The sequence below is a fragment of the Chrysemys picta genome, chromosome 15 (genome assembly GCF_011386835.1).
Source record: "Chrysemys picta bellii isolate R12L10 chromosome 15, ASM1138683v2, whole genome shotgun sequence".
Classification (NCBI taxonomy): domain Eukaryota; kingdom Metazoa; phylum Chordata; order Testudines; family Emydidae; genus Chrysemys; species Chrysemys picta.
Window position 1 is genome coordinate 15484896 of NC_088805.1, and position 13209 is coordinate 15498104.

The 13209-nt window shown below is 43.9% G+C and overlaps 1 protein-coding gene across 4 annotated transcripts in view; it reads right to left on the reverse strand.

Annotated features, from left to right (window-relative positions):
- Positions 1-6417: 6417 nt before the first annotated feature.
- Positions 6418-13209, reverse strand: part of DGCR2 (DiGeorge syndrome critical region gene 2) — a 71282-nt gene continuing 64490 nt past the window's right edge. For all 4 annotated transcript variants that reach the window (XM_005281068.5, XM_065568366.1, XM_005281069.5 and 1 more), the window contains 2 exons: positions 12948-13184; positions 6418-11221 (listed from right to left, as the gene is read on the reverse strand). In XM_005281068.5, coding sequence (XP_005281125.1) covers positions 10980-11221; positions 12948-13184 — 479 coding nt within the window. In that variant the 3' untranslated portion in view covers positions 6418-10979. The remainder of the gene's footprint in view (positions 11222-12947; positions 13185-13209) is intronic.

Below are 13209 nucleotides of genomic sequence, written 5' to 3' on the forward strand. Positions count from 1 at the left end.
TGTAACGTGGCGGCAGTGACATCCCCGCCAGTGAGGCAGCCAGGCCATACGGCTTTAGCTTTTAACGTGCTCAGTTATCAGACAGAGATGCTCTGAATCCCTGAATAAAAGAACTACGACAAGGTGCCCTAGGAGTCTATATCTGCACAGCAGCTCCTCAGATGGGGATTACATTTCCACTTGGGTTTAAGCCCATCTCCAACTAGTCCAGACCAGAATGAGACTTGTTGGGGCGGCAGGGGCAGATTATTCCACAGATCAACCCATTCTCTGAAACCTCTGTGCTAGCCACGGTCAGACACAGGACGCTGGACCAGACAGGCCTTGGTTCTGATCCAATCTGACAATTCCTATACCTTGCACCAGACCACACACAACAGCTTCGTACAGCAGGGTTTCCCTTTGTCAGGTGGCTGCCATAAAGAAAGGGCATTTGTACTATACCAAGTTGCTGAGCCACTAACCAAGTCCTGTGCATGGTCCAATTTTAGCAGGACGAATTTGCCGTTGTCCAGAGCCATATTGTTTTAGGCTGGAAGAAACCGAGGCTGAAGTGGCAACATTTTAAAGTGCTAAGAGCCCCTCAGTGCCGACTGGCAGAGGGCCTACAGTTCTGTAACTCCTCTCAGGCCTGACAACTCGCCACACCTAGCACACTGCCGCCCCAATATTTATCTGTAAAGAACATTGTGTAAGTTGTCAAATGAAAACATACCTCAGCCTGGTCCCCACAGGTCATCCGCGTATGGGTGTTAATTAAAAAATATTAATCTCCCCACCGGACCGGGGGATGTTGATGGACAGGTCTGCCTTGGAATCAGTTGTGAATCAAGTACTATGAAACCAAAACAAAGGACGCTTCATCTGCATTTTAAGTCAACAGAAGAGCAAGTTATCAGACAGAGAACACGGCACCGGCTCTTGGAGCACAAACCGCAGGGGAGAAGCACTTCATGTGGGGATACTTCTAAAGAACACAGTTCAAAGGGTTAGTGGACTGTAAGAGGAAGGGGAGAGAATCCCTTTGTTATCCATGACTTCAGGGTCACAAAGAAGTCAACATGCTCTCTTTGAACAGAGAATCCCTAACCCTGTGGGTTGAGGATGCTGAGAAGTAGCTGTAGGTGAGAAAAGTGCCTTAGAGAAAGTTTGGAGCCGGCTAAGTTCACATGTAATCGCTCAGAACCGCATTCTACTTTTGTTTTCTTTGTCACCATTTTCTGTTTCTATTATCTCTGCTTGGTATCCTGTCAATCTGTGTTCTCAAGTAATAGACTTATCCTTGTTTTAGTATAAACTCCTCTGGAGGCTGTTATGTTAAAGCCAGGCGTCCATCCTCAGTGGAGCCAGCCGGCTGGGGGGTGTTCCTGGTCTTTGGAGACCGCAGGGTTGGTAACTGCAGTGCATGGACCATGACAGGGGCTGGATACTGCAGAGGAATGCTCATCCAGGTCATTCGGGAAGGGGAGGCAGGGGCCCATCTGGTCCAACGTCCTGTGTCTGACAGTGGCTAGCACCAGAGGTTTCAGAGGAAGGGATGATCTATGGAATAATCTGCCCCTACTTCCCCCGCCCCCCCCCATCCATCCCCCAACAGGTCTTGGGAAGAGTTCCCTGCAAGGCAAGGCAAGACTAGACTGGCAGTGGCCTGAGAAGTTTGCTGGCCTGGCTAACAGACCGGAGCAGCAGGGAGCTGACACAGCAGCGAATCTCTCTCTCACTAAGGCAGAGGGGTAACATGATCACCCACAATTCTGGACGCCTGCAGAAAGCGTCACAGGAACTTGATTTAACAGCAAGCCTGATTCAGAGACTGCAGCCAGAACACATTGCGCCTGCTGCTGCTGCCCTCTGGAGGCAGACAGCGACATGGCAGGCGCTTTCCATGGTACTCAAATGGACGGATGGAAGAAATGAAGGAGCTGGGTGACACTATCAGACACTGGATGATTCCCCGCAGTTATGAGCACAGCTCGGTGGGAGTGGGGGACCTGGTTCTGGAACGGGCCCTGCAAATTAGAAAACAGTTCAGGGATGTGGATGCCAGAAAAATAAGTTAATTTCATAGCAGGTGGCTTCCAATGGGTCCGTGAAGTGGGCGCAGCATAGTCCAGATACTCCGCTGCTGTAAAGCTTTACAACTAGCGGAGAATCTGGCCCATCACGCCAAGTCTGAAATCTGGAGCACGTTTGAACTCTGCATTGTTCGGCCCCTACCATGTAAACGAAACGGGAAAGGGAAACTGAAAGCAGGAGTAGTGTGTGTTCATACTGGACACACTAGTGTAACCGTGATTAGCGAGAACTGTCCTTTGGTGGATGCTTTCAGCTCCAGTTTAACTACTAGGCCCCTTTCCCCCTTATCGTTACCTATAAATGATAACGTCTATTTATCAACTTCCAGGACATGCTTGATCATTTTCTCGTCACTCCTCACAAATCAAAGAAGAATGGTCTGAAGGATAGAAAAATGTATCACCAGCAATAGGAGACATCGCTGCATAAATGCAGTTTTTCCATTCAGAGACCGTCTCAGGCTGGATAGGGCAAGGTTTCAGTTTGCTGCAAGGATTGCATTCTCTGGATGGATCCTGGAAAGCAAACCCCACAGCAGTGACCAATGTACAGGAATGAAGAAAGTCAAGATCTGGGGGATAAAACGGACATCTGCTCAACTGTACCCATAAAGGTGAGAAAAGCAAAATCTGTCATCGGGACCCTCCCATCAGAGACCTAGAACGTCAATAAAACAACAAACTTTACACACATCAACGTACTAGACAGAGCGTTTCTCATTCAATGACACCCCAAAGGACTTCACGGGGGGCGGGGAGACATACAGGAGCATGTTAAAGTGAGAGAAACCCAATGAAACTGTTAAAAAAATGCATCTTAAATTGAAGGTCTAGAAAGAGACCTGCTTTCTGAATTCAAGAGACTGTACCATAGACTTCACAATCAGATGGGCAGCTTTTCATGATGGTTTAGCTTAGATTTTCAAGGTGTAATTCACTAGCTCCTTAGAGAATCTTGCGCCGGTGTAATTCTGAGCTCTGCATTGGAAAAGCAGGGCTGGTGTGCTTGCTCTCCCAAGGGTAACGGAAGAGAGTGGCAGCCTCCTTAAATACTCCCCCAAATGTCTCCCACTTATTTCAATCATTCTAAAGAGGAAGCCCCATTACAATAAAAGAGGAATTCAGTGTGTCATAGATAAAGGCCACAGAATAGGAAGTCTCCCATGTGTCCAAATATCGAATCCTAGGGAGGCCAAGAGAAACGGTATGGAACTACGGGGTCTACTGCCCAGGTGAACACTGCTGGATAGGGATAGATCTGTGTCGCCATCCTTCTATACTGCACTATTGGGAAACTATTGATACAACAGGCCCACGCCCAGAGCTTTTCAGTAACGTGCGTGGGGAAGCAGCTGTGGCCTGACAGAGCAACAGCAAAGACTGATGCCACTAAAGTCTGCAGTGCCATAGCACAGACACCATCTAACGCTCCTCTCAGAGCCCCATGGTACCTACCTTAGCTCTGGATTGGCTGGTTCTCCGAGGCTTAAGAACAGGCACACTCGGTGTCCTGGAAGGGCCCGGGGCTCTGCCCATCTCTGCATTAACAAATTTTGGGGCAGCAGTTTAAGTGTTCACAGCACTGCAGGGAGTCAAAGCAAAAACACACTACGCCGGAAACCAACCCAGCCAATTAACTGACAGAAAAATCCGCCATGTGCGGGGGGCATGAACAGTGCCGCCTCCCATGGGCTATTTTCAGTCTAGTGGGCTTACAGCGAGCTGCTTTCGCAATGAACCGTATCACACCAGATCAGTGCTAGGCCCCAGCTTTTAGACATGACCTCGGAGGAACCTCTTCAGTTTGCCCGACCCCCAAAGGGTCCCACACTTCAAGGGTAGGCCACATGGCCTCAAAGCCTCCAAGACCAAGCCGGAGGGCTCCAGTACTCCTGTTTCACACAGGAAGCTCTGCCTATGAGTCCAATGGAGACAGACGCCCATTCAGAGACTTTTTGCCATTTCAGGGATCAATGCATCGTGGCATGTATTTGCAGGGACAAAGTAGGAATTACTCATCAGCCGGATGCAGCACTGGGCAGTCCTGAGGTTAGAACAGAAAAGCAAAGGTGAAGACAGTTCATGAGCCACGCTGCTGTAGGAACCATCTTGGTTTGCTGTCTCTGTGGCTCAATCCCTGGTAGGAGCTCCTATGTTTCTCTGCAGGCTCAGCTCTTAACAGCCATGTGACACCCTTCCTCTTTGTTCTCCAGCTCTGGACCTTCACTCTGTCTCCCAGCAGGAGGTGATGGAGCTCTCCTTCCCCTGGGCTGTCAGTCATTGAATGGGAATGCCTCTGCCCTTGGGGCTTCCACTGCTTGTTAGCTTCCACTCATAGGAGTGGGTTTCAGCCAGTCCTGAAAGACCCCATTCACATCACCCTAGACAGTTGGGTGACCCAACACCTCATGCCTCCCGCTCTGCCTCCAAAGCAGCTTTTACAATCTGTGCATAGCAATGCAAAGCACAGAGGGAAACTGAGGCAGATAGGAATCAAAAATATTACCAAAACTCCCACCCTTGTCGTACTCATGCCTGCCTCCTACAGATAAAATGGAAGCTTGGGGAGGAGGAGGAGCTAGGCTTCCCGACTCCACGGAGCCCCACATACCTCAACCATTCAGGTTGTGCTGAAGCGCCGTTGTTACCGCCCCTGCTATATAAACCAGCATTAAACGCCACTCACCCAGATTCCAGTCTTGGCTCTAGAGACAGCACAGGAGTGGGAATGAACATCAGGCCCATGCGACATTCAGCTTCCAGCCAGAAGCTCTGGCTACCCAATCCCAGCTTGGCCTCCCACAGGGTTCTCCAGATTTTGGCAGGCTACTGAGGTGGGCATCAGGGGCAAGTGTTTTAATTTCCCAGTTTTTATTAAATTACAAAAAGGCAAAAAAAAAAAAAAAAAAATCGGTAAAAACTAAAACAAAGGGCAGCAGGGTGAGGGAAGGCAGGAGATACCCACCATGCGGGTGTCAAGGAACCTTTCCACTCCCTGCAGTAGTTGGGCTGTCTTGGCTGCCGGGACCCACCTCCCTGCCCGTCCCACTCCCTCACTGCACAGAGGAAGTAGACAGGGCCACACTGAAGGCCTGGGGTCAGGAAGGAAGTGAAAGGCGGCACCGTCCGTACTGGCCCCCTGCTGGACAGAGCCCTCTCCTGACCTTGCCAGCCCTTCAGCATGGGCCTCCCGTGCTTCCCCTGTGGGAAAAAAAAAAAATCCAGAAAAAGCTAAAATTTGGGTGAAAAACATCTTTAAAACCTAAAGAGTGGGTTTTTCAAAAGCAGAGAGGGGTTTTTTTGTGGGGGGGGGGGGAGAAGGGGGAGGGAAGAAGAGAAAAATCAGTAAACACATAACAAAAGGCCTTAGGTAGGTGGAACTAGGGGCCTCCCCGTCAGCCAAACAAGTCACTCCCTGCCTTTGGTTACCCCAGTGGCACACCGAGCACTAAGCAACTGGCAAGGGGAAGAGAGGGAAGACCAGCTAATGGTCCAGCGGCTGCTGCTGAGTAGCCCAGAGACCTGATCCTACATGAACAGACTCGCTGAGGTATGTGGAGGGGGCACGGAATGGATTGCGAGGTTAGCTGATGAATTCAAGAGTTATGCAGCAGGTGCCCACTTTATTTTATCCAGATACCATGCAAAAGCTTTACATATGAATGTCTCCATATTTACTAAGCTCATACAGGTAGGTCTGGGAAAACATATGTTACTGTGTCTAGATTTATCTTCAGAAGTGTAGATCCAAGTGACGTTTCAAATACCATTTGGCCAACAGCTGACAACAATGGGAGGGGCTAAAAACTGTTTAAATTTTAAACCTAATTCACTTGCAGTGCAATCTCTTTACTCAACACACTGTGGAAGGACTTTGTTCGCAGCACCTCCATGAGAGAACTGACTGCCATCTATAGGACGCTTGACACTGGCTCTATGAATTCTATGCCTCACCTCCTGTCCCAAGGCATTGTGGGTAAATAACAGTGGCAGGATCAGACATGTAACTGACTCTGACTTGCTTTAACCCACAGACTGTAATGGAACAGTGTTTTACCAAGCCAGGTCAGCAACAATGGGTGAGGCTTTTGCCTCAATTGGTTAGTTGAGGGATAGAAACAAGGTCCTTTCTCCAAAGAAATGGTATCAATGGAATTTATTGTGATAGTTAACAGTATATCAATATTTATTCAAGGGGACTTCTAGGGAGCTACACGTAGTGTGTAAGTTAAGCATGTGCACAAGACTTTGCAAGATCTGGGTTTAAGACTGATTTGACCAGTGGATCTTTTACTGTTCAGAACAGAGCTGATTCAAACACCACCATAACATTAACAGTCCATTTCTCTTACAGAACACCATTTATTTGGCATTTGGATGAAATGTTTCTCACAGCATCTTGAGAAAAAAAAAGATTTAGTGCCAACCCCAAAGAAGAAATTAAAACATAAAAACATAAAATGTCACACAGACAGAATTATTACAGTATCAAATTTCATTTCTACATGGTAATTTCATGGAATATCAAAATCTTTTATACACTGCCACGGTTACATTCAGTCACAAATCAACTACACAGGAGGAGTCTGCAAATGCAGCCTTGGCTGAAAGTATTTTTCAAGAGAAGGTAAAAAGCTGGGTCTCATTCTCTCTCTCTCTCTCTCGCAACCTCCCAGGCATACAAAAGTCTGGCACTCAGATCACAATACAGCATGGTGATGAAAGTGGCTGAGAGTGCAGCAAGTCTCTTCTAGAACCACCCCCAACACATTCTGCTCTGCAAGGTGCACAATACTGAAAGAAAAAAAAAAATCTTACGTTGTACCTCAGCAGCTGCTTGATCCAGAGTATTGATATGGGAAGCAGTTCTTTGTCATTTAATTAATCTAGCCAATATTTTATTGGGAGTGGAATCAACGTCAGAACCCAAATGCATGGGCTGCTACTGATTCACTTTCACTATCTTTGCAAGCTGTAATTTAAGGGTCTAGCCTCCAAGTCATGCATAAGGGCTTTAGAGGGAAATTTCACATAAAACAGAAGTGTTGGATAACTTTTCTTTCCCCCACCTACTTAATGGGAAAGCAGATTTTCTAGAGGAAAGAAACTATGCTTTGTACAGAAAAAACTAGTGCTTTGAAACGGAGATCCACCACTGAAGGGAAGAACACTTAGTTTGCCAAACTGTGTGTGTGCAGAAATTCATTATTTGATAAAAATCCTCAAAACACCCTTATGGCTTTAGGTGGGGAAGGAGAGCAGTTTAAAGTTCATGAAGCTGATTTTTCCAAATGAAGACTGACAACGTTTAAGAGTGCAATACTGCAATCCTTACACCGGAAAGCTCCCCTTGAACCGGGACTTCAACGAGAAGACTGCCTGAGCAAGGGCCACACAATTAGGCCTTAATGTTAAATTCGTTTCACACTTCTGTTCAATCATGCACCATCATGACAGGACAGAAGTCTAATTTTGAACCTCAAACTATTCCAAGACTGAACATTATGCAAACAAAATAACTCTTGCAACACCTACATGACCATAATTTTAATCTCTGGTATAGAATTAAAACCTTTTTGCTTTCTGAAATTAAAATATGCTATTAACCCACCCAATAGAACACTAGATGCTGCAGTGAGAATACGTGGGCATGCACAGTTGATAACAATCGATACAAGTGGATATCTAAACAGTTCTTGGAGGAACAGCAAAAACCTTAACAATATGGCACCACATTTTGTTGTAGGGGAGGGAGATATGAGGAAGAGTATTTTGTACAAAGCCAAAATGGAGCCCATCAGCAAGCCCTAGATGGAACAGTCTTGGAATCTTGCAAAACTAACTGCAATGAACAATTATTCAAACTGGAGAGAAGTGCACATTTTTCACTCACTTGCACTGCCAGGAATGACGAAGTAACAGGAATCTTTTCAACTCGCTCCCTCATGCTTGGAGAAAGGTTCAAGATACACCACTATTATTTAATAACAGCAACCAGAGGAGTGTGATAAGGAATCAATGCGTAAAATAAATGTGAATTCCAAAGAAATAATCAACCCATTGGCATTAAGAGGAAGGGTTTCCTAGTCCGAGCACCAGTGTCTTTTGAATTGGGTTCATAACAGGAGCTTCACAGCTGCCATCTTTCCACTGGCTCTGAAGTTCTGATAAGGAGTCAACTGCTCTCATAGAAACTAACTCTTCCCCAGTTGGTCCTGAAGTCTTGGTAGAAATGACATTTTCAGAGACAAAGGATCTTACTCCAAGAAGGAGTATTATATATGAAAAATGCTACAGTGATCTAGGAAAAGAGAAATATGACCATTTTATTGCCAAATTAGATGCTCATGGAGAGGTAAACAAGATCTGTACCGAGTGAGCTGCTTTGTTCACAGCAGAGTTTTCCCATTTACTGTTAACCTTAACAAAAACAGGGAAAAGCTGTAGCCTTTATTCCACCACTGAAGTGGGAATAGATCAGAAGCTATGAAACATATTACACTCAGACATCTACAGAAAAGAGTCCGTATTTGGAATAATTACAACCATGAGCCATCACGAAATTGAGTTGAAACCAAGCTTATTTTCATATAAATGTACCACTGAGAAACAAGTGAAAGTAAAAACTGACTGAGGTCAGATTCACGCAGTCTTGTGAGACATGTGAGGTAAGGTATCTGTTCACCTCAGCCAGGAAGCTATTAGAAGAGACAAAAACAAGCCTAAAGGCCTTTCATTATTGCGCTAGGAAGTTATATAGAATGAATATTCCACCTGGCTTTAAAGGAACGATAAGAAAGAAGCTTGCCATTGGCCAGTGCTAACAAAATCCTTGGCTAGTGCTAACAAAATCCTTTCTGGAACAGTTCGGAGTAGAGACTTTGTATCCTAACCATGTGAACTAGGATACTCTGTCCTATCATATAGTGTAGCCAGCTTTATAGAAGCGTTAACTCTGCAGCCTGGGAGACAAACTCATATCCCAGAGCTTAGCTTCACCTAGTTTGATGCAGCACAAAGGGTACCATCTACAGCATGTATTTATTAATCACCACCCAGAAACACGCACGCACTCATACAGATAAAACTAAAGAAAAATCAGTACATACAATGTATAAAACGTATGAATGTGCTCCAAAAGTGCACAAAACCCGCTTTATTTTCATACTTCAGAAATGCTTGATATAGTCATAAGCTGTATGCATGGCTCTGACTTCTGCTATCCCCTCCACTTGACTGGACCAGGACTCGAATTCAGAGGAGGAACTGGCAATGACTCCATTGGGTGGAGAACTGTGCCACTCATTTTAAAACAGATTATAAGTTAAACAGTGAATGGTAACAGGCCATGTTTACAAGATTCCCCAAGTGGAGGGGCTTTTCGAACAGTGCTTCCTAATGCACTCACACCTGCATTAGCAGCACGTGAGAGCTGTTTTATACACTCCAAGGGGTTTAAGATTGTTAGCAAGTGCCTGAATTTCAAGAGACACTAAATACAACCTGGATGATGAAAATCAGGTGTTTTGTGCGAACAGGTTGAACTATCAAGCCACTCCCCAAGTACAATAGGGCAGATAGCAAGATACCAAATAGAAAGTAGCAGCATTTACAATGGAGGGGAAAGTCAGCTACGCTGGGAAAGCACATTGCTGGGATAGGATCCCATTAATCAATCCTGTACTGTTTCTCTGTAACTAGCAAAATTAACCAAAACAGCACAATACCCTTCCCATGCAGTGCTTTCTTCCTGTCCCTCTAGGCTTGCTACCTTTCATAAGGCAACAGGACAACACTCATGAGAAGTGTTCAGTACAAATTCCTTATATGACTAACTTGATCTGCTCTGACTGTGGGGACTGCTACAGTAAGTCAGGGAAAATCAGATGCAAGAAAGATGGGGTAGAAGAGAAAGGAAATCCCGTGTACATTAAAATCCCACTTCATTTTGAGAACACTAAAACTAAAAAAAGTATTCAATATTCATAAAATCCAAGCCAATAGAATCCATCTTTGCCTAATTTGAAAGTTAAGTTTAGTGAGTGATTGACAAGAGCCTCATGTTGTAGTACACAAGTTAGTTTTGCTAATTTAAATGAAGCTAGATTTAATGGAAAGGGATGATTTAAAGATTTAAACACAACGGAAAAAATCTCAAATGACTGAAGTATCAATTAGGGAGTTAATCCCTTCCCATCTCTTCCCCAAAGCACTACTTAACATGTGCTGTGCCTCTACTAAAGAGATGCCAGTATTATAGACACATCCTTGTTTATGAATCAGAAGTTTACCCCTCAGTACAAGATTTGCAGCTACAGATAAATAAATAAGTTGTAACTGCAAATCCCAGTTTTGTTTTGCTCAATACCCATTTCCATAGAAAGTAGAAGAAATCAAACGTTATGCTGATCCTTTTCATCCTCCAGTTTTTCCATGAGTGTAGCACTAGAGCACAAGAGACAACAACAGATTACATGGCGACTGCCCCTTCTCCTCTTTTCTTGTCAGTGTTCACTTCCTGGGTCCCACGGTATTCAAATTCAAAACAAGCTTTTTTCTGATGTCGATTTTTTTTTGTTTCTGCTCTGTGATTAAAAAAGAAAAAAGCTACCCATGCTTTTTCCTCTTTAGAAGTCAAAAAAAATTCTCTGCACCTTCTTTCCCATAGCCAGTGGAAAAAAAGCACAGGTTCAACAATCCGTATTTACAGGACAAACTAATTAGTGAATGAAATGACAGCCAAAAACAAGAGGCACAGTCCTATACTAGAACATAAAAGCAGGGTGCTCAAAATCAAAGTGGAGCTTCCTTCTGAAGTTCACCCCATGGATTAGTGTTTGCCTGTACAGCTGTGTGTAAACAGTTGCTCATATTATTTCTGCCAGCGGTAAGCATTTTATTCCTTTATACAATGGTATTAAGAGAACAGTGACTGTGGCGGCTTCCTGCAAGAGTTTCTGACGGTGTGTTTTCGCTGAGGGGCGTGTCAGGAGGTACAAGGAAGGTGCTACTATCTGCAGAATCTTCTAGTTCCACGGAAGAAGGGCCAACTGAGGGAGGATGAGATTCCTCAGTAAGCCGCGGTGATAAATCACTGTTTCCTAGTGATGGTTGACTGCTCTGCACTGTCTGGGAGAGAACGCCATCTGCAAGGGAGAAAGGCAAGAAGAATCAGAAAGCTCTGGCCTATCAGTGTGTACTCTGGGTGGTTATTCTATGAGGAAGTTGCATTTAAGTTTATTTGATTGTCATATGAGGTGCTCCTCACACCTAACCCCAGAAAGACCAAACAAGTAACTGGCAGGAGTTAAATCTAGCTAGTCGGTCCAAAGAGACAATATTTGGTATAAGCAACAACATGACAGGATGTGACTCATTAGTCAACACGTATACTTTGGGTGTGCAGCACTTCATGAATGTGCACTTTTTAAAACAAATAAGGGATTGGTTGCTTACGTCACTTTAGAAATATAAATACCGTTACTGTATCACTAACATACAAATCTATTAAAAATGAGAACATTTTGCAAAATCTAGTTTACTCTGCTATTTTTGTAGGCTATTCATCCAAGGACATTTGAAACAGACAAGTCAGTTTCATGTTTCTAGTTAGTTTTACTTGCAACGTTCTCAAGCACTGAAAGTGCTGTAATGCTTTGGCTAGGAATTATTATAGAAAAATGTTTAAAGTTATACTAACTGCTTTCACCAAAATTATTTTTGTTTTGAAGTTTCATAAAAGCTTCTGATAAATTTAGGCTTTGCAGATGCTACGGTATCTAAGGTCAGTATCTCTTATACTATGAACCGTGAACTCCACCTTGCTCTTCCTTGATGCCAAATACTGGCATTTATAACTTCAATGGCTCAGAATTCAGGGTATACAGACTGTTGCTGCATTTGAGTCTCCCCTATTTAGGTAGTTTTGTTTGGATGTGTTCCTCATTTGTGTGCCATTAACACATGCACACTTCAAGAATTCCAGGATAGCAAGAGTATACCTCAAAGGTGATGGTAACTGCATGTATATGTAGAGCTCTCAGAGCATATTACTGGTTTACATTTTAGTTACTTTTATAAACATTCAACCCAAAACAAAATAATAAAACATTCCTCAAAAAGCTTATAATATATTGAAGACACTTGTCAATTTTTTTTCGAACTTCAAAATACCCCAAGGTGTCCATCATCCTGCTATCAAGCGTACTGAAGTGCTAGTGACCTACCGTTTGTTTTATAAAAATTCAAGCTTCATCTCAGCTCAGGATGTAATACAACAATATCAACTTTTAGTTGACCACCTACGACAACTAAAGGACTAAACCTTCAATTAAACAAAACACAACCTTCATCAGGCAAAGGCCTGTATGAATAGGTGAGCTGTGCATGAAAGGTGTGCTCTGTAAGGCATGGAGGAAACAAATTCCAGCATCAAGAACCCTCCCGTTGTGATTACTCCACCAGCGTACACCAAATGTACCTATCAAGAGACTGTTCACTCTCCTGCCTCCAGCTGCTGTAGTTTAGGTTTCCTCCATCATATTTAAGTCATAAAAAACTTTAAAGAGGTGAAGTCTAAGAGCTAAAAACAAGTTTGCAGCACTCAGACAAATACTGATTTAGAGGCCCAGCGAATTTTAGTATTAAGAGTAAAATTATTATAGAACAAGATTTGTATTAAAACATTTGCCACAAAAAGTGAAAAATTTGATTCTGAAATACATCATTGCTCTTTTATCATAGAATCCTTAAAATAGGTGTACGTTCCAGTTTAGTTTAGATTATCCTTTAAGCAGAACAAAAGAACTGGAGTGTTCCTCATAAGATATTTGTTACCAAGCTCGTAAAATTATGAAACTCCTGCCCACGTACCTGGAGTAGAACAAAGGATACTGTCTGGATTGATGGAAGCCTCATAGGGAGGAGGCGGGTCATCAGGATGCTGAATATCAGGATATTTGTAAGCTGTATAGGGTGGTGGGGGGTCATGGAAATGAAATGCCCCGCCTTCCCCATCATCTGAAAGATGCAGTGGAGTAAGGCCAGTTCCGAAACCATCTGGACCATAATCAAAACCAGGCATCCTGCGGCCCAAGTTAAAATGGTGCACTGTTTAAAAGAATAAAATATGAGA